Below are 26,936 nucleotides of genomic sequence, written 5' to 3' on the forward strand. Positions count from 1 at the left end.
CGCTGGGAGATAGAGTTTGACATGAAAGAGATTGAATGGGCACCGACCTCTCTCTCTCCCTCTCTCTTGTGACCCTCCGACACTCATGATGAGCACGCATCTCCTGGATTCCGTTACTCCTAATATTTGAGCGATTCCTTCATCCCAACCGGTGGGTCGGTGAAAAAAAAAACAAGGATAAATACCCAATCCCTGCGAATTTGGGGGCGCAGGCATGTTTAACAGTGGGGACGTGTAGCTAGACAAGAGACTGGCACAGGTAACCCTCGACAATTGCGTGGTGCGAGGCTTGGGAGCTGCGTTCTGATGCGGGAAGGGATGCAAACACTTAAGTTTGAGGATGGAGCAAAGGTGCCAGACGGGTTAGGTAGTGGCTGGCTGCGTCTTTTCTGAAGAGTAGGAGGGTGAGGGTGGGGGTGGTGATGGTTGGGGGGGGTGGGGGTGGGGGTGGGGGGAATAGATTGTGGTCTGTACTGTTCTCTCCGGCGGCGATATAGACAACAGCAAGAGGGGGAGAATATCAGTGGGCAGCACATCTACAAGTTGAAAGGAGTGCAGTAAGGAATAGGTTAATGGGAATTCTGATAGTGTTCAGCGTTAATCCGGTGTGTGTGTGTGTGTGTATGTGTATGGCTTGACACCTTTTGGCTTTTTTTTGTGAAAGGGTTGGGAGGGAGGTGGGGGTGGTGGCTAAACTGACGTCAGCTGGAGCCAGACAAGACTCTCTTTTTCTCTCTCTGTCCCCTGGAAAAAAACATCATTACATTTGAGAGACTCCCTTAGCTTGAGCCTTCTCCGTGGCTGCGAACCTGCACTTTCCTCTCTCTCTCTCTCTCTCATCCTCTCTCCTGTCGGTGTCAAAGACTGACTCCATCCAAAGGGGGTGGGGAAAGGAGGGGAGGAAGGGGGAGAATCCTTCCCCCATTTCCAAGCTCATGGGCTGACCAGCAACAAGGGGAATTATTGCTTTGAGAATGACTGCCAGGCGTCTACTGCGAAGCTTGACATGGGATCTTAATATTCTTTGAAACTGTGTAGGGGCAAGGGAAAAAAAAACATGGTCTCTGCCTCTTTGGGTCGCACAGACTCGGCTGTATGAGAAGTGAATGCTGTGCCCAACCATGTTACTGAAGCGTTTGTGGTAAGATCGTATTTCATGACATTCCACTTACAAAACTGGCAGGTTTGGCTGTTTTTTTTTCCCTTTAATTTCTCTGTTATTGCATTGCTGTTGACCTGCGAAGATTTTTATATCCTCCTCTCTTTTGATGGTTGGGCTACCTTTGATTTATTTATTGAAATGTTAGTGAGAACGCAAAGTAGTTGTGGGGTGGTGGAAGGGGGGGCTTGGGTGAAAATCGGGAAGGCGCGGAGTGTGTGTGGGGGGGGGGTCGCAGGAAAAAAAAACGACAGCTACATTGGTGAGATTGCCACTGGGCAGCGCTAGACATCCACACAGACACACACACACACACACACACACAGACACACACATACACACAGAGCGGGGCATGTTCAGCACCGTCTAAATTGGACAGTTCCAACATGAGGCAGGCACCTATATTGGGCAGACAGGGCTCCCCACTCAGGAGGTGAACAATACGAGAAAGACAGCGGCGGGGGCTAAGGGGGGGTGGGGGAGCGGTGTGGACAAATCATTTTAAAATACCATTTTAAAAAAAAACTGGCGACAAGAGATATTTTCCATAATATTTCTGCCTGATGTAAGACTGCAATAACATAGTGGGTAATGTTTTACTCTTAACAGGACTGAGAGAACACATGTTAAATAAATACAGTAGTTGTATATATTTAGTAACTAGCCGCTGATAGAAAAGCCTAATCGCCTGTGCTTGCATCTCTGCCTAACGCTGTAGCTATGTAGTTATGGATACATGTAGAATGTATGCACTTTTCCGATTATGTTAATAGGTGAAAACACAACACTTGATATAATTAAGGTACCTGTGTGTCATTCATGGTGGATGTGAGTATTAGAATGTGGAAACCTGCTCAAGTTTGACTGAAAACACGCCAAAATGCGTGGTAAAATGGCAACGAGCTAAACCAGGTCAGTTTCAAATATCAAATGTAATTACTGAAGTATTTAAAGCAGTCTGATTAATGCAACGCCCTCTCAATGAGAAAAGGGTAAGTAAAGGCAGGTGAATGGAAGCAGAGGTGGTAAAGTAGAGCTAAAACATCGTTGAATAAAATCGAACTACTACTGCATCATAGATGATGGTAATAAGATACTAAGATGAATGGACATAGAGCTGTCATTGGGTAATTAGGGCAAAATCGGTCCACCGAATATTTTCCTGGAAGATTTTTGTTTTATTTTCATTATTTTCGAGGTAACCTTTGACACATGATTCGAAAAAGTTTTTTTTTTCTCTTTCTGTGGCTCTCCTCTCACATTCCCTCCTCTCTCTGGGATGTGTTTGTGTCTGATTGTCTGAAGCAGTGATCAGGGCTTTGGAACAGGGATGGAGAGGGTGAAGGCAGCAGGATTTCCAAGTGGGAGTTTCATGCAGATCAGAGGCAAATGAAAGGGGCTTTAAGAATAATGAGCTGTTCCAGGGAGTGACAAATCGCTGAACATGCCAGCACTCTGAGAGCAAGAGAGAGAGAGAGAGGGAGAACCATCTCATTGCTGTACGCGACAGAGCTAGTTTAAAACGGAACATCTGCATCTCCCTGCCTCTAATCATATGGCCGATGCACTTGGAAATCTGAGCATATGTACACTCAGTCTCTCTATCAATGGCTATTAGAGTATATGCGTGTGTTAGGGTACAGGGGCATACTGACATAGGAAAGAACAATATATGATATTTATTGGCAATCTATTCAGAATGTTGAGTAATGTGCTCAGAATTGACTGCTCTAATGTTAAAACTAGCCAGATGGAATGGAAGTTCAGCATTTTAAAAAGTGCATGTTAATATCTTTGTTGTGTAATGTGTGCATATATTAGTGTATTCTCCTTCCCGTTTTCCTATTCCTTCAGAACACTTGATTATTACTCAGATATGAACCACCCCTCTTGTACCTCGCTCACACGCCGACCCCCCTCTTCTATCACCCTGGACACCCCAGGCTATTTGACTGTGGAAGGAACTGCCGCCGAGTCTGAATCTTGCTCCCTAATAGCAGCGCACCTACACTTCCCAGTAGAGGTCAGTGCATGGTAATCAGGAGTGGAAAATGTGGTGGCTTGTCTCCTTTGCCTAGTCTGGGGTCAGTCGCAACAACTAAATTGCTGCATACTCCAGATCTGCTAACCCCCATTGGGAATTAAGCCTGTGATACTCTGTATGACTGGATGCTTTTACCTGTTAGACCATCGGGGGAGCCAGGCAAATTTGTTTTTTAATGCATAAAAAGGTAGCTTTTAATATAAGAATATATATATAAGATAATTGATTCATTTGTGTTGTCTCTCCCAGTATGTTTTCTTTATATGGCTGCGCATCTGTACATATATATGTGCATCATTCGTATGCATTATCTACCAGAGCTAATATTGGCAGATGATACATTTATTATTTGGCGTGTGTTGCTGTTTCAGTGGGGTAAAGTTGTTTTCGTACTCCATTTCCAACATTGTCATGTACAAAGATTGTGTTGGCCATGTCAAAAATGCCTGGATATTGTTGCAGGAAAGAGTGTTTTATCAGTTGTCTGTTGGTATGCAGGGTGGGTGGTGTGGGATGCTGGATGACATTGCTGTCTCACCTCCCACCCATTGTACACTTTGGGGGAGGGTGTATGCTGGCTGCGTTGATTGCTTTCTGTTTTACATAAGGCATCAGGGAATTGATGAGTTGTTCATGAAGTCTCCCAGAAAGACACCGAGGTTTTTTTTCTGTTGTATTTCTAAACAAATGAATGCGTGTATGTATTCCCAGTCCCTGTGTACCCTCTGTCATATTATCTTTCTGATTACGCCTTTGTGAACTGCCTTTGGGGCATCTTAAAAGTGCAATTGAAAGAAAATAGGTTACGTTTGTCAAGGAAGGACATTTTTTTTTTGGGGGGGAGCATTTCCATTCAATCGATATAATGAGGCATTTGTTTTACTAATCTTTTGCAAAATATAGACTGCATTGAGATCATGATAAATTGCAGTTTGATCAGTTTACTGCATGGATTAATTTTGCTTTTCATTTCCAACTTGCTTCACGGGTGATTTGATTCAGACACTGAATCTGAACCACCAGCCCGAGCAGCTCACAGACACTCATTTGCAGGTGTGCTGTCTGCACCGGAGGTAACCTCTGAAGGAAAGGCACATCAACAGTTAATATCTTTGCCTATGCAACTTCGCAGTGGCACAGATGGGCGTTAAAAGGGCAATTGATCATGTTGTGTACAGTGTTGGCTGAAGTAGATATCAATACTAGGAATACTGCTTAAAATTATTTAATTTTTCACAATTAGCTCCTGCTGGGCTTGTCCTTTCTGTTGAAAGAGTTCAGACACAAAACCTAATCAGACATCAGCGCAATTAACTAAAATTGCGGCACTTCAGTGGAATGGACAAAGAAGCAATTCCGAAGCAGAAATAACCCAGTGTGATATTAGTTGCAGATTCATTAATTATTTGCGTGAAATTTCTTTGCCTGCTACGATATTAACTTTGTTTTAATATGTTACAGAATAAAAAAAGGAATGATTAGAGATTTGATATAACTACAGTATTGAAGTTTTATAGCGTTAGATTTTGAATTTGATATTTGTCCATTTATTGACTTGTAACTGACTCCCACCCATTCTATTTTTACTATACTGTAAGTTATGCTCTTGCTCACATCGCCCGTCAAAAGTTTCCCATTCTGCATTTATAAGCTTTGAATCGATATTACAAATTTACCCCTTTTGGAATCACACCTTGCAGGCACCAATACGTCTCGGTTTCTTAACCTCCAGCTTCACTGCATGCATTGATTTAGTTGTGGAACCCAAACTGAATGAATGTGGCAGTTAGTGGCCCAGATCGGGATATGTTCATGAAGTCTTCTGAATTATTCTGCACGTGATTCTGTTGTTCCACATCATGCCGTTGAGCTGTGTGCACTCAGGACATTGAGAATAACGCCCCTGCTGTTCAAGTCTCCAGAATGCCTTCATAGCCAAAGGAAAATGGTGATTAGACCAAAGAGGGATGGGTTAGGGGCAAAACACATGCTCAAAGGAGAAGTTCAGAGAGATAATTTCAGAGAGCTGAGCAAGGTGATTGAAGGCATGGCCACCAATGGTGGACAGATGGGTAGTGGGATGCATAAGAAACTGAAGTCCTAAGAAATATGATGGGAGGAGCTGTCAGCCAGGAGGGAGTAAGAGGAAGGAATGAAGCAATGGAAGAATTTAAACAGGAGCTGGAGAATTTCAAGCTTGGTGGATGCATTGGAGAACCAGGTTCCAGTAAAGTCTTAATGTTTATTTATTACTGTCACAAGTGGTCTCACATTAATACTGCAATGGAGTACTGTGAAAATCCCCTAGTTGTCACACTCCGGTGCCTGTTTGGGTACACTGAGGGAGAATTTAGCATGGCCAATGTACCTAACCCGCATGTCATTTGGACTGTGGAAGGAAACTGGAGCGCCCGCAGGAAACCCATGCAGACATGGGGAGAATGTGCAAACTCTGCACAGGCAGTGACCCAAGCCAGGAATTGAACCCAAGTCCCAGGCGCTGTGAGGCAGCAGTGCTAACCACTGTGCCAGTGAAAATAAATCATGGTGGGATTATTGTCAATGCAGGTTTAATGGGCTGAATGGCCTCCTGCTGTACTGTAGGGATTCTACGACAAGGCTGACTGTAATGGATAAGCAGGATTTGATGTTCCAGGATTGAGTCTCAGAATCTCAATCCCATCTCTCCATCTTCTCCTCTCATTAGAATCAGATATTCAAAACCAACAAATCTAGTTGTGTATCCACAACTATCTGATTTACCCATTCTTCTCTCCTAATCTATTTAATGTTGATGTACTGCATTGGCAGCTGTGCTGTTCACTACATCGTGTAACTTGTTCCGACCAAACAGAAAAGGTTTAATTGAAGTTAATAGTCAGAAATTCAATGCGGCCTGTACCTCAACCTCCAACATGAGCTGCCTTCCAAATTGAGAAGCCACTTTCTTAAATATCACTTTGGTACTTGTCTTCTTTGTAAGATTTGTTAGTGATGAACATAAAGCTAAGTTGAGTGTGTACATCAACTTCCTTTGGAAAACTTGGCCTCTCAGAGAAGACCATTAAAAGGCACATGCTCTCACCTAGGAACCGGGCAGATGAATCACAAGCCATGAATAGCATTGAGAAAAGTGTTGCATAATTAGCACTAAAATTAACAATTAATGAGGAATTGAGGGCGAGGAATAGTATTTGGCACTTTGTGTGCTTTGGGATTACAGCGATTTTTATTGGTTCCATGTGTTCCCTGATTTTGATTTCGCACTGAAAAGTACATCATGAAGTAAGTGACAGCAAGGGGGAAAAGTTCAGGTATCCCTGCATGTTAAATGCTCAGTGGCCGTGACAAGTGGAATGCTATGGCATGTAGCTAGCTTCTTGTCAACTCAGGGAGGCGCAGTGAAGCGTGATGTAGTGTTGTTCAGAGTACTTCTGGGAATATTGTGTGCAACTTTGGCCCAGTTTTTCCGCTTCCTTGCGGAATGTGTCGAGTGTTGTGAAGTTTATCTCCGCAGGGGCCAACAGACCTCCAGCATACCTATGGTGTGATCATTCCATGCACAGAGTGTAGGCACTGAATGTAAGTTTCATAGTCCCTTGGCAGGGAGTGTGAATGGAGTAGAATCGCTTACCAAACCTGGTTTTATCTGCCTCCAACAGTTTGCAAATAATTCCATGGGTGGCACAGTGGTTAACACTGCTGCCTCAAAGTGCCAGGGACCCGGGGTTTGATTCCAGCCTTGGGTGATTGTCTGTGTGGAGTCTGCACATTCTCCCCATGTCTGCATTGGTTTCCCTCTGAGTGCTCAAGTTTGCTCTCACAGTCCAAAGATGTGCGGGTTAGGAGAATTGGCCATGCTAAGTTGCCCTTTATTGTCACAGAATGTGAAATTAGAAGGATTAGCCATGGGAAATGTGTGTAGGAATAAGGTGGGGGAGAGGGTTGTGGTAAGGTACTTCGTCAGAATCGGTGTGGACTTGATGGATCGAATGGCCTCCATGGCTGGCACAGTAGCACAGTGGTTAGCACTGCTGCTTCACAGCTCCAGAGTCCTGGGTTCGATTCCCGGCTCGGGTCACTGTCTGTGTGGAGACTGCACATTCTCCTCGTGTCTGTGTGGGTTTCCTCCGGGTGCTCCGGTTTCCTCCCTCAGTCCAAAGATGTGCGGGTTAGGTTGATTGGCCATGCTAAGAAATTGCCCCTTAGCGCCCAGGGATGCGTAGGTTAGAGGGATTAGTGGGTACAATATGTAGGGATATGGGGGTAGGGGCTGGGTGGGATTGTGTTCAGTGCGGACTCGATGGGTCGAAGGGCCTCTTTCTGCACTGTAGGGTTCTATGATTCCTTCATTCATGGTAGGAATTCTATGATTCTGTATCGTGTCAGACTAAGTTAAGCCTCTCGCCTACCAAACTTTCTGACTCTGCAGTTTGGCCTTTGTATAAAACTATACCATAGATCTGTGGCTGAATTGGGACATACTCCATTGAAAAGTCTTGCCTGTTCTATTCATGGGTGACCAAGCAGAATCGAGGAGATCTCCGGTAGCCAAGTTAGGAGATGCAGCTAGGCACGAGAACAGCTATAACTGTGAGAAAGAATGTGATACTCGTATTAAACTATTCTGCCTTCTAAGTAAACCACGTGGACTGTCGGGAGTCTGAGCCAGCTGTCTATTACAGCATCAGGGAGGTCAGAAATGCCATCTTCTGGCACTACAGCAATGTTATATCCAGTTCAGCAAGGAATGTCAATAACATTATCATCATCAGCAGTAGAGCAGCTTAATGATTGCAATGGCTTCCCCCGGGTATGAGGCAGAAGAGATTGAACACATGTGGCCATTAGTGTCGGCATAATATGTAATGCAATGTCTGTGTAAAAAAAAGACTGTGCATCATGAATATGTTAAGATCCATTAAGAAATTGTCCACAAATTCCAGCATTGGGCAGGGTCGGCACAGGCACAATGGGCCAAAGGGCCTCTTTCTGTACTGTAAAACTCTGATGGCAGCCAGGATTTCAATGAGCAGAACTTGGCGTGTTGAAACATCGCTTCTCATCTTCAATGATGCACGGGGAAGGGAGCAGTTAGTGCATTGCAAATTGTGATAGTACAGTTGTGATAGTGGAGCGTTCCATCCTGCAGATCCTTATAACCAACACAAGCATAGTTCCAGACTTTGGAAAGGAGCAGCAGTAACACGTGGAACATGAGGACATGTGGCTTTAACCTGCAACAGGGGTATTTGGGGAGAGGGATTGGGGTTTTGTCGTGTTCTTGCCAGCCTCTGGTGACTTTTTCACTGGCTTGTCACCTCTATTCATTTGCCCTACCTTCTTTTTGTACTGTTACCGCTTCTAAATATACCCTTGTTCTTGCACTGCTTGCAACACAGTTTTCTTACAAAAAGGTATTCATAGGGGAGGCAGTAGTGTAGTGAGATTGTCACTGTACTCGTAATCCAGAGACCCAGGTTAATGCTACGGGGATGCAGGCTTGAATCCCACCATGGCAGATGGTGAAATTCAAATTCAATCAAAGAAAATCTAAATAATGACCATGAAACCGTTGTCGATTGTTGTAAAAAAACAATTTTGTTCACTAATGTCCTTTAGTAAAGGAAATCCGCCATCCTTACCTGGTCTAGTCTCTATATGATTCCAGACCCACAGCAGTGTGGTTGACTCTTGAGTGCCCTCAGTTCAAGGGCAATGATGGATTGTCAATAATAATAAATGGCCAGCCAGCGATGTCCAGGAATGAATTAAAACAAATTGCAGCAATCCATGTGAGTTGCTGATCAGTGAAGTCAAATATTTTCATTAGGTCGGAGCATGCACAGAGAATATAGGGTCAACTTTTCAAGGTGAGATTTCTGTCCCAGAGTCTCACCAGGAGTCTGTTTTAGTACCAATTCTACCAGATTCAATGCATTGCTCATACTTCTGTCATCCATTTAAATGTTTGGAACATTCAGCACACCACGAATTGGGTGTTTCCAACTTCTGCAGCCATTTTTCTCATCAACGTTCTCAGCAAACTGTACCCATCAATGTACAATGGTGTGTTGGAGTTTTGTCCCCTTGTATATCCTGCGTAAGTATATCCTCTACCTTGTTCCTGTGAAAAATGTAGAGGAAGGAGGGGATTCTGTTTCAGTGCAAGTTTTGCTGTACCTCGCTCCTTGAATATTTGATTTGATTTATTATTGTCGCATGTATTAGTATACAGTGAAAAGTATTGTTTCTCACATGCTACACCATGGTGGCAGCCAAGCATACCATTCATTGAGAAGGAAATGAGAGAGTGCAGAATGTAGTGTTACAGTCATAGGTAGAGAAAGATCAACTCAATATAAAGTAGGGCCATTCGAAAGTCTGATGAAAGCAGGGAAGAAGCTGTCCTTGAGTCGGTTGGTATGTGACATCAGACTCTTGTACCTTTTTCCCAATGGAAGAAGGTGTGTCCCTGGCCCTTGATTATGCTGGCTGCTTTTCCGAGTCAGCGGGAAGTGTAGGCAGAGTCAATGGATGGGAGGCTGTTTTGCGTGATGGGCTGGGTTACGTTCACAACCTTTTGTAGTTTCTTGCGGTCTTGGACAGAGCAGGATCCAAGCTGTGATCACAACCAGAAAGGATGCTTTCTATGGAGTATCTGTAAGAATTGGTGAGAGTCATAGCAGACATTCCTTACCCTCCTGAGAAAGTAGAGATGATCACATGGTACCTCTATGTGCTCATAACCACAAACGTTCAACAGTTGCCCCAGCAATGTCCTCTTATTCCTTTGGAGGGAGGGGGATTTTGGGAGACATTTTGCAGAGTTATTGCTAACCGTGTGAGACACAAGTTCCTGTTGTTCAGATATTGAATATAGTTTGCAGCTAGTGAGTGGATCCTTTGTGTGAGCTTAATCTTTCTGGAATAATTGTCTATGATCCTATTCCAGCTGAGTGTCAGTCGTGAAATATGGCATCTAAGATGGTTCTAGTCCATCACCAATGATAGGATCAGGATCAATGGGCAACTACGCCCATCTGTATTGCTGTCAAAATGATCACACAATGGGAGCATGATAGGCTGTTAATCCCTGTGGAAACAAGCTAGCGAGGCTCAACACATTCAGCAAAGAAGTGGGGGAGCATTGATCAGAACTGCACACAATACTCCCACATATACTCTCAGCGATATTGCGGCTCTGTGAATGTGATGGAACACCATATCATTTCACTTGGCTGTTGCTAACCTACAACATTACTGCCACTGACATGTGTGCTAATGACCATCTGCAGACCCACCACTTCATGCCTGGAATATCTCCTACATCTGCCTCAGGCAGGTTTTTCTCACATCTAGGCTTTCTTTGCAAATCTCTCAATAGTTAAAGAGCCATTATGTCATAGAAAGAGGCCATTTGGCCCATTGAATCAATGCTGTAAATTTGATCTTATCCCAAAAGTCTGCTGCTCATATCCCATCCTCCATTAAGCCCGGTTTATTAACCACCCATTTCCATGCTGGCCTTCCTTTGCTCCCAATCCCAAATGCACAGATTTGAACTTCTCATTATCATCCTTCGTTCCCTCCAGAGTATTCTGGAATTCTTTCTCCGAACCCCTTTTGCCTTTCCCCATTCCATTCCTCCTTTAATGCTTTCCTGGAAACCCATTCCCTTTTGATTAAATTTTTGGCTTAATATCTCCTTCTTGGTCACCCCATATATCTCCTTCTTGGCCACAGCATTCAATTTTGCCTTTGCTAAATGTCCTGGGATGTTCCTCCGTGGAAAAAGCATCGTACAAAGGCAAGTCACTGCTGCTGTCCTTTGTTAAGTTTATGCTTTAGAGACCTAACGACACAGGCTTAAGATAATTGGCAAAAGATCCCAGGGAGACTTTTCTTCACGTGGCGATTCTAATGATCCAAGATGCGCTGCCTGAAAGGATAGTGGAGCAGATTTAAAAGTCATTTTCAAAAGGAGATTGGAAGAATAGTTGAAAATGAAAGCTGTGCAAGTCTCGGAGTGTTCAGTGGGGGAGCAGGATAGTTAGAATAATTGGATAGGCAGTTGCAAAGGCAGAGGGGGCAGCACGTGTACAATGGACTGAATGGCTTTCTGCGCTGTGCATTGTTGCCCGTAGACGTATGTTTCAGTTCATGCGCTAACCATGCTGATGGCATGATTTATTGTGAAAATGGGAATATGTGTGCCGCGCATAACACTAAATAGCAGAAGCAGGCCCTGTATTTGACTTGGCTTTATCTTTCGCCTTCAGGGAAATGTGTCCTATCAAATCCAGTTGTCTCTTCAAAGCTGACTGGTTGGTAGATTGGAGTGTGTCGTTTCAGGCTGTTTGATTTTTCTGTTATTAAATTGCAGCTTTTTCTATAAAGGAATATATACTGAGGAGAGTGCATCAGAACTCTGTGGGAGTCAGGGCGCTGTGTCTGTGTATGATAACGACGCTATTTAAAATTGCTGTGGCTGTGGACTTAGAAAAACTTGCATCTTATCAACACTGACTTTTTCCTCAGAATCAAGTATTGGTACCCAGTCTTAAACCTCCTTCCTGAATGAACTTCTTCAGACACAATGGCCGCCACAGAATCGGAGTGGGCGATGGTCCGACAATGGACATCTCCATTGACTTTGGACGGGAATTTTTACTCTTGTTTGAAGAAAGTGGTAAAATCCCACCCATAATAAGTGGAATTGCCATGAGAATTGCTGTGGGCGAGGGCCAGACTGTGCAAAGGTCCACTGATCTCGGGCAGGATTTTCCGGTTTGGGGGCGAGCATCCTGCTTACAAAGTAATGTCACCACATGTCTCTTCATGTCTCGGACATAACCTTGTGGTTGCCAGCGAATGTGCTCGGTCGCACAGCTGGGATCCAGAGACGCTGTGTAGCTGGTCCACAGAGTCATGAGAGGCAAAGTAGGAAAGGATTAGCGCTGCTGCCTCACAGCTCCAGGAACCTGGGTCACTGCCTATCTGGAGTGGCACATTCTCCCCGTGTCTGCGTGGGTTTCCTCTGGGTGCTCTGGTTTCCTCCCACTGTCCAAAGATGTCCAGGGTAGGTGAATTGGCTAAATTGTCTCTAGCATCCCAAGATTAGTGGCATTAGAGCGGTAAATATGTGGGGTTGTGAGGACGGACATAAAAACATAAGAACATAAGAAACAGGAGCAGGAGTAGGCCATCTAACCCTTCAAGCCTGCCCCGCCATTCAATAAGATCATGGCTGATCTGAAGTGGATCAGTTCCACTTTCCCGCTTTCTCCCCATAACCCTTAATTCCCTTGTCTGTCAAAAACCCATCTACCCGTGACTTAAATATATTTAGTGAGGTAGCCTCCACCACTTCAACGGGCAGAGATTTCCAGAGATTCACCACCCTTTGCGTGAAGAAGTTCCTCCTCAACTCCGTTCTAAACTGCACCCCCCCCCCCCCCACCTTATCTTGAGGCTGTGCCCTCTAGTCCTGCTGTCCTTTCTGATCAGGAAGAATCTCTCTACCTCTATCCTATCCATCCCCTTCATTATCTTATACGTCTCTATAAGATCCCCCCTCATCCTTCTAAACTCCAACGAGTACAGACCCAGTCTATTTAGTCTCTCTTCATAGTCCAACCCCCCTCATCTCCGGTATCAGCCTAGTGAACCTTCTCTGCACTCCCTCCAAGGCCAAAATATCCTTGCGCAAGTGCGACGACCAAAACTGCACACAGTACTCCAGCTGCGGCCTCACCAATGCCCTGTACAGTTGCAGCAAGACCTCCCTGCTTTTATATTCAATCCCCCTCGCTGTGAAGGCCAGCATCCCATTCGCCTTCCTGACCACCTGCTGCACCTGCAGACTGGATGGAGCTGGGAGTGGGGTGGGGAGGGGGAAGGACCTGGGTAAGATGCCGAGTCAGTGCAGACAAGAGGGGTTGAATGGCCTCCTTCTGCACTGCAGGGATTCTATGATTCAATGATTCTATAATAAAATGTACGCCAGCTGGATAATGGCTGTTGGCCTGCTCAGCACAGAGTGATGGAGTGGGAGAGCGGGCTAGGACAGATGGACTCTGCAGTGAGAAGCAAGCACACCCATCTTGCTAATGTCTGTAAGTAAATACCTCATTTTTTCGAAGCGCTATTAAAACGTGCAGCCACACCCCTGATTCCTAATATGTTTCAGAAGGGACCTTCACCCAAAAATGTTTGCAAACCAATAGGGTGAACGCATTGTCGTCACCATACCAGTCATCTGTTGCCATTATTGTTGGAGATGCACAGATTTCTCAGTTTCCACCCCCCTCATTAAAACCAGTTAGCTTATTTGGCTGGAACATGGTGCTTGGTAACACTCGCCCCATGGATTCAATTCCTGTAGCAGCTAAAGCGGGGCCTGCCTCTTTTATTTGTGAAATTGCTGGCATTGTTGAACCACGATTGGCAATCTTCTGACAATGAGGACAGAACGTGGAGAGAGATTCACAAAATCCATTCACAGAAAACATCAACTGTGAACATAGCCTTCCACTGATTTCCTCCATAGGTTGCTAAACTTACGCACACTCACTGCAGCAAGATATTAAATAGCAAATTGGTGAGATCCTCATTAACAAGCTGGGAGAGTTACTAAGGCTTTGTTTCCACATGGAGTCTTATTAATGATAAAAAGAAAACTGTGTGTATGTGGGCAGGCGGCACGGTGGCACAATGGTTAGCGCTGCTGTCTCAATCCAGGCCTCAGGTCACGGTCTGTGCGGAGTCTGCACATTCTCCTCGTCTCTGCGTGGGTTTCTTCCAGGTGCTCCAGTTTCCTCCCACACGCCAAAGATGTGTGGGTTAGGTGGATTGGCCACGCTAATTTGCCTACAGGAATTGTAGTGGGTGGATGGCGAGAGGCGGGGTGTAGGGGGTGGCGGGGGTGCAGCAGACCTTGGATGGGATTTCCCAGTTAATTGGTCATGCTAAATTGCCCCCTAGTGTCAGGGTAAATGCATGGGGTGACGGGGATAGGGTGGGGGAAAGGGTACTCTGAGGGAAAGATACTCTGTGCAGGTTAGGTTGGCTGTGCTAAATTGCTCCTTTGTCAGGGTAAATACATGGTGTGACAGGGATGGGGTGGGGGAAGTGTATGTTGGGGGAAAGATACTGTATGCAGGTTAGGTTGATTGGCCATGCTAAATTGCCCGTTAGTGCCAGGGTAAATATATGGGGTCACAGGTTCAAGGTGAGAGGGGCGAGGTATAACTCAGATATCAGAGGGACGTTTTTTTACACAGAGGGTAGCGGGGGCTTGGAATGCACTGCCTAGTAGGGTGGTGGAGGTGGACACGCTGAGATCATTTAAGACTTATCTGGATAAGAGCAGACTGGGAAGGGAGGGATACAAACGAATGGTCTAGTTGGACCAATGAGCTGTGCAGTCTTGGAGGGCCGAAGGGCCTGTTTCCTGTGCTGTATTGTTCTTTGTTCTTTGTCATGGGGATAGGACCTGGGTGGGATTGTTATCAGTGCAGGTTTGATGGGCTGATTGGCCTCCTTCTGCACTATTGAGACTTATGATTCTTTGATGTGAGATTCACTTCACACAGTTTCCCTGCAAGTTTATTGCAAGCTCCATCAAACTGCTTCGTATCTTATTTTCAGTCGCTGACCATGACCTCAGGCAGCAAGTATGACCTTAGATGAGATGGTATAAAACGTTGACACAAATTCCATACATGAAATATCACTGTTCCAGGCTATAAGGTACTTTCTTGATTCGGAAAGTTGTGTATTCAAGTACCGCGTACAATTTTGATCTCTTTGCCTCAGGAAAAGTATATTTGCTTTAGGGGGTGTACAAGAAAGATTCACTGGACTGATTCGTTGAATGAGGTTTCTAATAGTCCTCAGTTCTGTAACCAAATTCTACAACAGACAGATATAGAACCATAACGGAGGCTTTATCTTCAGAACAATCTTCAATGGGGATTCCACATTCAGCAGATAACATCCAAAGCAGTCAGGGTTCTTGGATTTCTGAGGTGGAGTCTTTTGGTGTTTCAGCAACAACATCAGAGTTAGAGCTTCCCAAACATTATTCATCCAATCCTGGAGTGAAACGTAGCAACATGGAATTGAATTTTACCAGCGCGCCTGCACGAGGTTTGTATGATCTTGCCAGAGGCCAACAGAGGATGCCATTCTCCCAGTCTCGTCCGCCTGCGGAATCGGGGAGGGCATGCTGGTTAATAAAAACTAGAAGCAGGAGTAGGCCATTCAGCCCTTCGAGCCTGCTCTGGCATTCATTTTGATCCTGGCTGATCATCAAATTTAATCTCCTGATCCCTCCCTTCCTCCCATATCCCTTGATCCCTTTAATCCTAAGAGCTATATCTAATGACTTCTTGAAAATCACATAACGTTTTGGCCTCAACTACTTTCTGTGGTAGTGAATTCCAAACATCCATCACTCTCTGGGTGAAGAAATTTCTCCTTGCCTCAGTCCTAAAAAGTTTACCCCTTATCCTCAAACTATGACTCTTAGTTCTGGACTTCCCCGCCATCAGAAACATTCTTTCTGAATCCATCCTGTCTAACTCTGTTAGAATTTTATAAGTTTCTGTGCAATCCCCTCTCACTCTTCTAAACTCCAATGAATAAAATCCTAACTGACTTAATCTCTCCTCATATAACAGACCTGTCATCCCAGGAATCAGCCTGGTAAATCTTCACCGTCTATAGCAAGTTTCTCAAATAACGATACTAAAACTGCACACAGTACTCCAGGAGTGGTCTTACCACCGCCTTATATAACTGCAGCAAAACAAATTGTGTGGGATTCTTTTGGAGCTATCCAACAACACACACATCAGGATGGGAACCATCCCAGTGTCCCATCCCTGATCAAAGATACGGAATGGGAATCATTGCAGCAAAGGAAGGAAAAAGTAGACTGACCATGTTCTGGAAAATACGGAATGGACTGGAGGGAATTGCCAGAAACAAGAAGTAAGTGCCCGCAGAATTAAGAATGCATGAGTTAGTCATTCATACAACCTGAAAAGACCATGGGTGCGTTTCCCTGGCCTTCCGTCAGTGTTTTTATTACTGGCCATTTGCTGGCAGCGGGATCTTCTGGTACTTGCCACTATCAGTGGGTATTCCCATTGAAGTCACCCGCATTCCTGGGAAACCTGTGGCAGGGGGTGCACCTCCGGCAGGACCAGAGAATCTCACTGGCACCCATGGCCATAGAATCCCAACACATTTGTTCCCAGGGACACTCCCACAATGGAATAAGGTGCCAAAGGGAATAGTCACACTCCCATCACTTGAAATCTTCACGATTCTTCTTTAGGTTATCAGGATTACCAGCTCAGCAGGCTGTGCCTGGTTTAGCTAGTGCTAGCCATATAAATGTCGGCAGAATCGGGATATTAGATTGTAATATCAACATAATTAAAGCAGAAACAGAAGAGGTGAGGTTGGGTATACAGAGCCTATATTTTCTAGAGTTTAGAAGAATAAGAGGTGATCTCATTGAGACAGAGGGCAGAATTTTCCTGTCCCGCCCACCAAGTGAATCGGAACAGGCAGAGGTGGATTATGCAAAGGTCCATTCACCTCGGGTGGGAATTTCTGGTCTTGGAGTGAGGGCAGCGGGAAAATCCCGCCCAGAGACTCTAACTTTACGGACAATTGACTTTTGGCCACTCTCCAAATTTTCCCGCCCCTGTCTGCGACAATGCCGGAGAGACCGGATAATTCCGGCCACATGGAATTCTTAAAGGTAAATGGTGGGAAGGGAAGGGGGAGCCTCAAAACCAGAGACGTAATCTGAGGTTCGCAGTTTGACCACTTAGGGATGAGTTGCAGAGAAATTCCTTCACTGGAAGGATCGTGAACCTTGGGAATCTCTACCCAGGAGGCTGTGGATGTTCAGGTGTCGAGTGCGTCCAAAGCTGAGGTCACTAGGTTTCGGAATACTGAGAAATCATGGGGATAGTGCAGGGAAATGGAATTGAGCTGGAAAGTCATCCATGCTGTTGTGGACTTGTGGAGCAGACTGGGAAGACCAACTGGGGAGCATCCCATGGCAGTCCCTATTTCTGATGTTCCTAATTCTTGTTTTGAAATGCTTTATCTTGGCATGTGTCTTAAACTAGGCAACAGAATCTTAAGGAGCTGAACTTGTTCCCATCGGCCTACTTAAAGGCAAGTGGAGTCTGAGCCAAGTTTTTAAAGTCTTTTTCAGCCGATATGGGAGGCGATGTTTCAAAATGTGTTCCCAGAAAAGATGGTCAACGCTTTTTCAGAAATCCCAAGTTGATTGACAAAACAAAATGGATTTTTACTTACTGAGCACAACCAGACAACCTCTGGTACAAAGCTTTCACCCACCCACAGTGGTCGGAACTCTGACCGCCATGGAATCGGAGTGGGCGAGGATCTGACAATGGAAATCTTCGTTGACCTCGGGTGGAAATTTCCGGTCTCGCCCGAGCGAGGCTGTAAAATCTCACCCATTTGTTCCCTTTGCATAACTCCTTTTGTAAAGTGAAAGACTAGCAGAGTTCAATGTACTATCACACACGTGATGCCACAGGCCCAATTCATAACTGCTTCATGTAATGCTAGCTGGTAGTTTAGGCTGGACTCCGATCAACATTGCTTACTTCTTCTGGGACATTTCAGGTTGTCTCTTCAATTCAGAGCCTGCATGGTCTGTGTGATCTGAGATGTGTGCTTTAGTTGTGGGCAGAGGGGGGGGTGATATCTTCATTCATAAGAAAAGGGGTGACCTTACCATCACATCCTGCCGGCCAATGGGCAGGGAGAGCTGGTAAGATTGCACGAGAGCTGAGGATTCGCTCCCGATTTTTTTATTTCACGTGATTTGACCTCAGATACCTGGGATGTTCAGGGTGCTAGGTTGAATATATTATCAAAATGATGAATGAATTGTAATTACCAAGCCTGGAACAGAATCGTCCGGGCCCACTTGCCTGTATATCCGTGCTGGGAAAGATTGTCTCTGGTGAGGATCATGTATGGTCCCCGACAACGCAGACCAGATATGATGGCCTTGCCCAAAGAACTGGAGGCCATTGAGGCCCACCCAGGAGGTCAGGGGCAATGCCAGTCTCGCACTGCCAACCTGACAGTCTAGCACTGCCACCTATGCACCCTGGCAATGCCCACTGAGTATCAGGCAGTGCCATGGGGTGGGGGCTTACTGGTAGGTGGGGGGGAGGGTCCACTGCACATTCTGCACAATGATCAGTGAGGGGTGGGGGGGTGCTACTGCTTTGCGATGGCAATCATTGGGGGGTGGGGGAGAACCACTGGTGCTCTGCAACAGCGATTGGTGGGTGAGGGGGGGAGTAAAGGTCACAATCATTCCGGGCATGGGGGGTGGAGTTCATGAACGGCTGCTGAGCTCCATGTTAGCCCGGGGTGGGGGTGGGGGTACTGGGCCATGGAGGCTAACAATACTGTTGTATCTGTTTCCAGCACGTCCATTGGCAACGCATTCCAAGCACTTACCACCCTCTGTGTGAAAAACTTGCCTCTCACATCTCATATATTCTTACAGTACAGAAGGAGACCATTTGGCCCATCAAGTCTGCACTGACCACAATCTCACCCGGGCCCTATCTCCACAACCCCGTGCATTTACCCTACCTAGTCTCCCTGACATGAAGGGACAATTTAGCATGGCCAGTCCACCTAACCCACGCATCTTTGGGCTGTGGGAGGAAACTGGAGTACCCAGAGGAAACCCACGCAGACACGGGGAGAACGTGCAGACTCCACACAGACAGTGACCCGAGGCTGGGAATCGAACCCGCGCCCCTGGCGCTGTGAGGCAGCAGTGCTAACCCACTGTGCCACCATGCTGCCCTTTAAACTTCCCCCATTTTACCTTAAACCTGTGTCCCCTCATGATGATGCACAGGGGCAAGGAGGGCAAGTGAATGGAATTATTAGGCAAGAGAGTGAAAGATTATTGATGGGGGAGGGGGAATGTTAAGTGGAGAATATGGAATTTGAAACACAAGATCAGCCAGGATCTTACTGAATGACGGAGCAGGCTTGAGGGGCTGAATGACCCCCGCCTGCTCCTATTTTGTACGTTTGCATGGAAGTAGCGAACTTGTTTAAAGAGCAGAGGATCGGCCAGCCAAACACTGCAGGAGTTATGGGCAAACATAAGATCAGATTAAGAGCTTCAATTATGCAGAGTTCAGTTTTTGCCGACACCTCGTTGTGTATCACAGCTGCGAGACGTAGCAGAGGGAGCTGAAACTGCATTTACCTGAAGTGGACAGTGTGTGTCATCCAAACCCTGAAGTCATCCCTTATGCTGCAAAATGAACAATTGCAGCTTCACTTCATTCAGGTTTAGTTTACGGAATGGATTTCCCAGTCGCAGTCTCCTGGGAGCGGAATCTCATCCCGGGATCAGGTCAGGAACGGGACGCGCCTGAAAGCCAAGGATTTTCAGGTGCAAAACGATTGACTGGGCAATTTCCCAAAATGTGCCTCCACTCCCATGGGACTGGCTGAACGTAAGCAAGGCTGGCACATTCCTAATATTTACACAGTAAGCACTATGTTCAGTGGCAATATTTCATGTTAACATCTGCCTAAGGGGTGGCACAGTGGTTAGCATTGCTGTCTCACAGCGCCACGGACCAGGGTTCAATTTCCAGCATGGGTCACTGTCTGTGTGGAGTTTGCACATTCTCCCCGTGTCTGAGTGGGTTTCCTCAGGGTGCTCCTGTTTCCTCCCACAGTCAAAAAGATGCGCTGGTTAGGCGCGTTGGTCGTGCTAAATTCTCCCTCAGCATACCGGAACAGCGTGACGACTAGGGGATTTTCACAGTAACTTCATTGCAGTGTTAATGTAAGCCTACTTGTGACTAATAAACAAACTTTTTAAAATAACCATTGAAGGAGATATGCTGTGGAACTAGGAGAAAACCAAACCCAATCAGCCTCCCTCTCCCCTCTACCTCAATTTATTTTTTTTTCCTCCATGCTTCTGTGATCCTTAATATTCAAACTTAACAGGAATCTCTCAATCTGGTTTGGCAGTTTTTAATTTTGCCCCTTTCCCCCCACTCCCCTGCCCTCCCCAATATCTCAGTCATTTTTAGGGAGCGAGGGTTCCAGATTTTACAATCCTTTGTGTGAAAAGTGCTTTATGATATTAGACCTGCACAAAGTAACTCTAATTTTAACATACGAAAAATATTAGTGACGGTGTTGTCCACGGTATTCACTGCCCCCCCGGGTGCGGTCTCATTTATATCAGGGGGACTAAATGCAGGCTGGGTGACCACTTTGAACAACACCTTCGCTCAGTCTGCAAGCATGACCCCCAACCTTCCTGTTACGTACCCTTTTAATCCAGCACATTGCTCTCACGCCCACATGTCTGTCCTCGGCTTGATGCCATTCTCTGGTGGAGCCTGCGTGGGCTGAGAGAGCAGCATCTCATCTGCCACTTAGTCACATTATAGCCCTTAGAACTTAACACTGAGTTCAGCAACTTTACACTGCGACCTTTCTCCTCCATCTTAAGCCTTCTTTTTATACCCTGCATATTTATTATCTCAATGCAAATACCCCCACATCAGGCCTCTGTCTCTTATTCTTAAGGTTGCTACACATCTTGTTGTAATCTCTCCCACCTACAGTTTAATATCCAACACATTCTCCCTCTCTTTAATTCTGATGAAGAGTCGCACAGACTCGAAATGTGAACTCTGCTTTCTCTCTCTACAAATCCCGCCAGACTTGCTCAGTTTTTCCAGCATTCTCTGTTTATTTTCTAATTTAAATTCATGCCCTCTTGTTCTTGAATTCTGTGCCAGAGGAGACCCTTTCTATCCCCCGTCAATATCTTTGATCATCTTATGGTACATTAATCCCTTCATCTTCTATATTCAAGGGACTACATGTCTACTCTGTGCCTGTTCTGATCCTTTAACACTTTTTAACACCGTTAGATTTCTACGTTTGATCATCAGTAATCGCGAGGAATGTTGTTTAGTTTCAGCCAAGTTCACTGTTACACTTTGAAAATGTTTAAGTTGTTCTATTCATAACATTACAGAACAGAAAATGCCAGTCAGCAGGTCAGGCAGCATCAGGAGAGTAGAAAATGGAGTTAGCATTTCAAGTCAACCACCTTTTCGGCAGAGTTGGAAGACGTGGGCCAGAATTCTCCAGCCTTTCATGACAGCGGGTTCCTCCAGTCCCGCCGGCAGCGTGCCCCCCCACCCCGTAAGTGGGTTTACCACCAGCTTGGGGTGACATTAATGGGAATTCCCGTTGAAAATGGCTGGACCAGAGAATCCTGCCGCTGGCAAACAACACCCCCCCCCCCGGCCCATGTGTTCCCGCCCGGGGGGGAAACACATGGCTGGGAGGCTGGAGAATCTCGCCGCTAAATGTCATTTTGGGTGAGACAGCCGGTTGATTTCCATTGGTGTACCTGGCATGAATAGGATCACAACTCTTCCACACATACTCACTGATGTCAGTGACTCCCTGCCATCTGTGAAGGAAGTTTCAGGCTCCACGATGACACAATTGCAAACGAATTTGGGGGTTAGATAACCAAATCTCGAAGGTGGCAGAACTTATGAACAAAGCTGTTAAAAAGGCCTGTATGATCTCGGCTCTATAAACAGAAGAATAATATACAAAAGCAAGGAAGTTAACTCCTCCTCCTCTCTATGGTATGCCCAAAGAGGACAATGATCACCATGGACTTCCATTGGATTGGTCCATGATTATGGTTGCCAGTGGCTTGCCTTCTGTAATAAGGCTGATTAGAAAGGATGTATTGCAAGGATTCACAGGCGGATAATCAACGTGCTTGACCATACATTATCTCGCCAGAGGTAGATCGTTTTCCCACACATAGTCAATGGGTGGGATCTTGAGCCCACTCTCACCGTCCACGAGATTGCTGGCGAGGCCTAAAGGCGCAGCAAAACCCATACCTCGCATACCTCACCAGCCAGTGGGATTGTAACTTCAGATTTTCACTGCCCCTTACTGGCAACGTAATCAACTTCACGCACAATGGACGTGAACCTGATTGAAACACATTTCCGTGGATTCCAATGTAATTAACTTGCCCGCTTGCCATATATTAACCTCCCCACCCCCACCACTGTATATTCAAACCACATTGACGTACCTTCACATTGATGTCAATATGTTGTGGGGTACCCCCTCTCCCCCAGGGGTGTAAAGATATGAACATGTTGTAGGGATCCCCCCCTGCCTCCCTCAGGGGTGTAAAAATGAATATAGCTCCCAGGATAGAGGCCCATGACCAGAGAGTAGCCTGTACTGCCCCCCTGGCACAGGTTGGCACCATACCCATGCCAACCTGGCAGTGCCAATTTGCACCAGGGAGCAGACCCCAGTGGGAACCCCATGGCAGGGGGTGGAGTCAGGGTGGGGGAATTCATTTGTTATGTGGCAGTGGCCACAAGTAGGCATGGGAGCTGGGGATGCCAGCATTGCTGATTCGGGGGTGGGTGCGGCATTGATTGTGTGGGTGACAGGTGATGGTTGGGGGGGGTGTGGAAGGTGTCCGATTTTCAGGGGAAGGGGGTTGGCTGCTGGCAGTGACTGCTTGCGGGGTGGGGAAGAGGCCCAATGTTGAGGTGGGAAGGGGGATTGGGTGTTACTTGTGCCGGCTTTTGGGGGGATGGGGAGAGGGTCTGACTCCAATCTCACTGGGCCCAACATTCTTCCAAAATTCTGTTACACTCTCACCCCAATGTTTTTTGGGGGAGAGGTGAGCTTTGCACAGGGTCTGGGAGAGGTGGCACCCAAAGAGGCTGGCAAACCTGGCGTCACCGAAATCGGGCACCACTTTCAAAATGAAATTGAAGACACCCCGACTCTGCCGCCATGGACACAGGGCATGCAAATCCTCCCTTCATTGATGGGATGTTTCTCCATACCCATTCCTCAAAAAAGATCACCTGTTTCGGGGCATGGAGAGTTCCCAATGGGTCCCCTTTGATGGCCCCGTTTCCTCCTCGCCATTCAAGATCCCTTTCATTACCCCCCCCTCCCCCCCACCCCCCCCTCCCCCCGCCTCACCCCCTTGGCACTGCCCCTACTTCCCTAGCTGTGCTATGTGGGCACTGCCCAGCCATATCCCAAACCACTCAGCGCCTTCGTGAGACCCTTCCCCATGCCCCTGCATGGCCATCTCAACTGGCCTCTGCCAGTGGAGACCAGCACTGATTCTTGCCACTTAGCCACTGTGCCCGAGGGTCAGAAAATCTCAGGAGCCGGGAGAATCCGGCCTCAAGGAGACTCAGCAAAGTTAAATACTTAGTTACAGGCAGGAGGAGTGGCTGGGAGGATTCCAATAGGGCTTGGCACCAGTGCTGGAGATGCTAAACCCCACACGCCCAAGTCTCCAGCCCCGCCCCACTCTAATGCAACCTGGGCCGGGTGCGGCGAGTCTGGAAAATTACGGCATTAGAGAGAAACAGCTTCCGGGCGACTGCAGAACTCTGCCGCTGATGCTTGGTTTGAGCTCCCTCCTGTGTGACATGTGTGATTAAGGCAGGAGATGGGTGGAAGTGGGTGGGATAGAGCAATATACTGGATGAGCCCTTATTGGGACGGCACTGTTGCCTCACAGCGGCAGGGACCTGTCTGTGCACATTCTCCCCGTATCTGTGTGGGTTTCCTCCGGGTGCTCTGGTTTTCTCTCACAGTAAGAAGTCTCACAACACCAGGTTAAAGTCCAACAGGTTTATTTGGTGGTAAACGCCACTAGCTTTCGGAACGCCGTCCCTTCATCAGGTGAGTGGAGAGTCCTGATCTCTATTCACCTGACAAAAGAACAGCGTTCCGAAAGCTGGTGGTGTTTACTACCAGATAAACCTGTTGGACTTTAAGCTGGTGTTGCGAGATTTCTTACTGTGTTTACCCCAGTCCAACGCCGGCATCTCCACATCATTCCTCTCACAATCCGAAGGTGTGCGAGTTAGGTTGATTGGCCGTGCTAAATTGCCCCTTAGTGTCAGGGGAATTAGCAGGGTAAATACGCGGGGTTGTAGGAATAGGGCCTACGTGGGATTGTGGTCGGTACAGACTCGATGGACCGAATGGCCTCCTTCTGCACTGTCGGGATTCTATAATTCTATGATTCTAACTCAAGTTGCGAATCCCTGAGAGATCTGCGGCAGAGTTAATGGCTGTGTGGGGATGTGTGTCTGCAGACAGGATTTGCGTTGCTGTGATGCGTCTGAAAAGTGTCGACAGTATGACACGAACGTTGAGCTCAGTAGGGTTCACGAAAGGTATCGGAGCCTGCCCCTTATGATTCAATCATCTCCTTTGGCGAGGTCTATTTTGCAAACATCGCCGGTTTGTTCTTTTTCTCACAGTGGTGAGCTGATTTAATTTTCAGCCTGCGGAGAATCCCTGTTGTGATCCCTGAACTGAATCGTGGCAGCATCACGCGGCAAGGGTTGAGACTTTACAAGTTTTGTGTTAACCCCAGTTTCCTTCCCCCGGTGGGTTTCCCTCCGCCTTCAATAAGGCTGCACACCGGGCAGGGGGTCATCAAAGAGCCATTTCACACGGGCGGTTATAAACAGTGTGTGTCGGCAGGTCACTTGGCCAGAGCTGCAGCAGGACTGAACTGAGTCCCCTGCATCCCTCGAGGTATACATGCTCCAATAATGACCTTGACTTACACTTCTTTTGCAATGTTAACCCAGGAGCATTATCCTGCCCTAGCTGAGAATAGAGAACTAATTAAGGCCCAGAGAGGTTAATTGAGGTCGGGGAGGCACAGCGGTTCGCACTGCTGCCTCACAGCACCGGGGACACCGGGTTTGATTCCCAGCTCGGGTCACTGTCTGAGTGGAGTCTGCACATTCTCCCCATGTCCGCGTGAGTTTCTCTGGGTACATAGAAACATAGGAAAACTACAGCACAATACAGACCCTTCGGCCCACAAAGATTTCCTCCTGCAGTCTGAAAGATGTGTTGGTTAGGTGCATTGGCCATGCTAAATTCTCCCATGGTGCACCCGAACAGGTGCTGGAGTGTGGCAACTAAGGGATTTTCACAGTGACTTCACTGCAGTGTTAATGTAAGCTTACTTGTGACACTAATAAATAAACTTTGAACTAGAGAGGTCAGTAAGTAACCCAGGTGGGGGGTAGGTTTATGGTGATTGGTAGTCGGATTCAAGGGAAGATGAGGAATTCTTTTTTTCACCCAGAGGATCTGGGACTCACTCCCCGAAAGGTTAACAGAGACAGAACCCCACTACTCAAGTAGAAGGTGTCTGGATATGCACCTCAAGTGCCTTAACCTGCAGTGTTACCGACCAAATGCTGGAAGGTGAGATTAGGCTAGGTAGCTTGCATAGCAGCCAGTGCAGGCATGATGGGCTGAGTGGCCTTTTGCTGTGCTGTAAACCTTCTATGATTCAAAGGGTGGCACAGTGGTCAGTGCTGCTGCCTCACAGCGCCAGGGTTCAGTTCGCAACTTGGGTCACTGTTTGTGCAGAGTCTGCACATTCTCCCTGTGTCTGCATGGGTTTCCTCCGGGTGCTCCGGTTTCCTCCCACAGTCCTAAAAGACGTGCTGGATAGGTGTATTGACCCAAACAGGCGCCGGAGTGTGGCGACTAGGGGAATTTCACAGTAACTTCATTGCAGTGTTAATGTAAGCCTACTTGTGGCACTAGTCAATAAATAAAGATGGAATTTAGAATGGTGATGGTTGTTGTGGGTCAGTGCCTTTATTACAGGTTCTATCTGGAGATGGGAAGGGGAGGGTCGCCATTATTCAAATACCTGCATAGAATTTTCCTATTCCCATTCACCACCTTTCAGTATAATTCCTGATTAGACCTCCCACCCTGAGCAGGAGACCTTCACCGTTTAGTATTGATGCACTGGGCTGATGTGAGTGCACAGAGCAATAGTGCCCCCAGGGCAATATTCCAGGCCTGAAGTCTAATATTGGCAGTTATGTAGAACTAGGCTTTCAAAAATCATTAGTCTCCCTTTTGTTTAGATTAAATTGCTGAATGAGTAAGTAGTTTGGAGCTAAAATATCTGTGAATTGAAGATTTGATGTGAAATTGATTGAATTGCTTATCCAAACGTATCACTTCATGGGAAATTAGCCTGTGTTTATCAGGATCCGATTGCTGACTATAGGCTGAAATGCACTGTTGATGAGATGAGGGGGTGATCACTTAATGGATGAATATCAATCTCTTTCGCCCATTGTTTCAGTGGTTGAACGCTGCAACTGAAATAGCAAGCAAAGAAATGCCATTCGAATCTGTTAAGCATTTAAATACAATGACGGCAAATAGCAAAATCTGGTTTTACACGGCATGGATTCTCAGAGGCTATTTCTGGATTCTCAGAGGCTATTTCCCCGGGTTGAAATGGTCGCTACGAGAGGACACAGGTTTAAGGTGCGGGGAGGAAAGTACAGAAGTGATGTTAGGGGTAAGTTTTTCACTCAGAGGGTGGTGAGTGAATGGAATCGGCTGCCGTCAGTGGTGGTGGAGGCAAACTCGCTGGGGTCTTTTAAAAGACTTCTGGATGAGTATATGGGGTTTTATGTGATTGGGGGTTATAGATAGGTGTTGATGTGATCGGCGCAACTCGTGGGCCGAAGGGCCTGTTTGTGCTGTAGTGTTCTATGTTCTATG

The 26,936-nt window shown here is 46.5% G+C and overlaps 1 protein-coding gene across 2 annotated transcripts in view; it reads left to right on the top strand.

Moving 5' to 3' along the window:
* Positions 1-861: 861 nt before the first annotated feature.
* Positions 862-26,936, top strand: part of ajap1 (adherens junctions associated protein 1) — a 269,987-nt gene continuing 243,912 nt past the window's right edge. For both annotated transcript variants that reach the window (XM_080215182.1, XM_080215181.1), the window contains exon 1: positions 862-1,141. In XM_080215182.1, the coding sequence (XP_080071308.1) occupies positions 1,107-1,141 (35 nt within the window). In that variant the 5' untranslated portion in view covers positions 862-1,106. The remainder of the gene's footprint in view (positions 1,142-26,936) is intronic.

Source organism: Carcharhinus amblyrhynchos, chromosome 30 (assembly GCF_965287045.1).
Source record: "Carcharhinus amblyrhynchos chromosome 30, sCarAmb.v2.hapA, whole genome shotgun sequence".
NCBI lineage: Eukaryota > Metazoa > Chordata > Chondrichthyes > Carcharhiniformes > Carcharhinidae > Carcharhinus > Carcharhinus amblyrhynchos.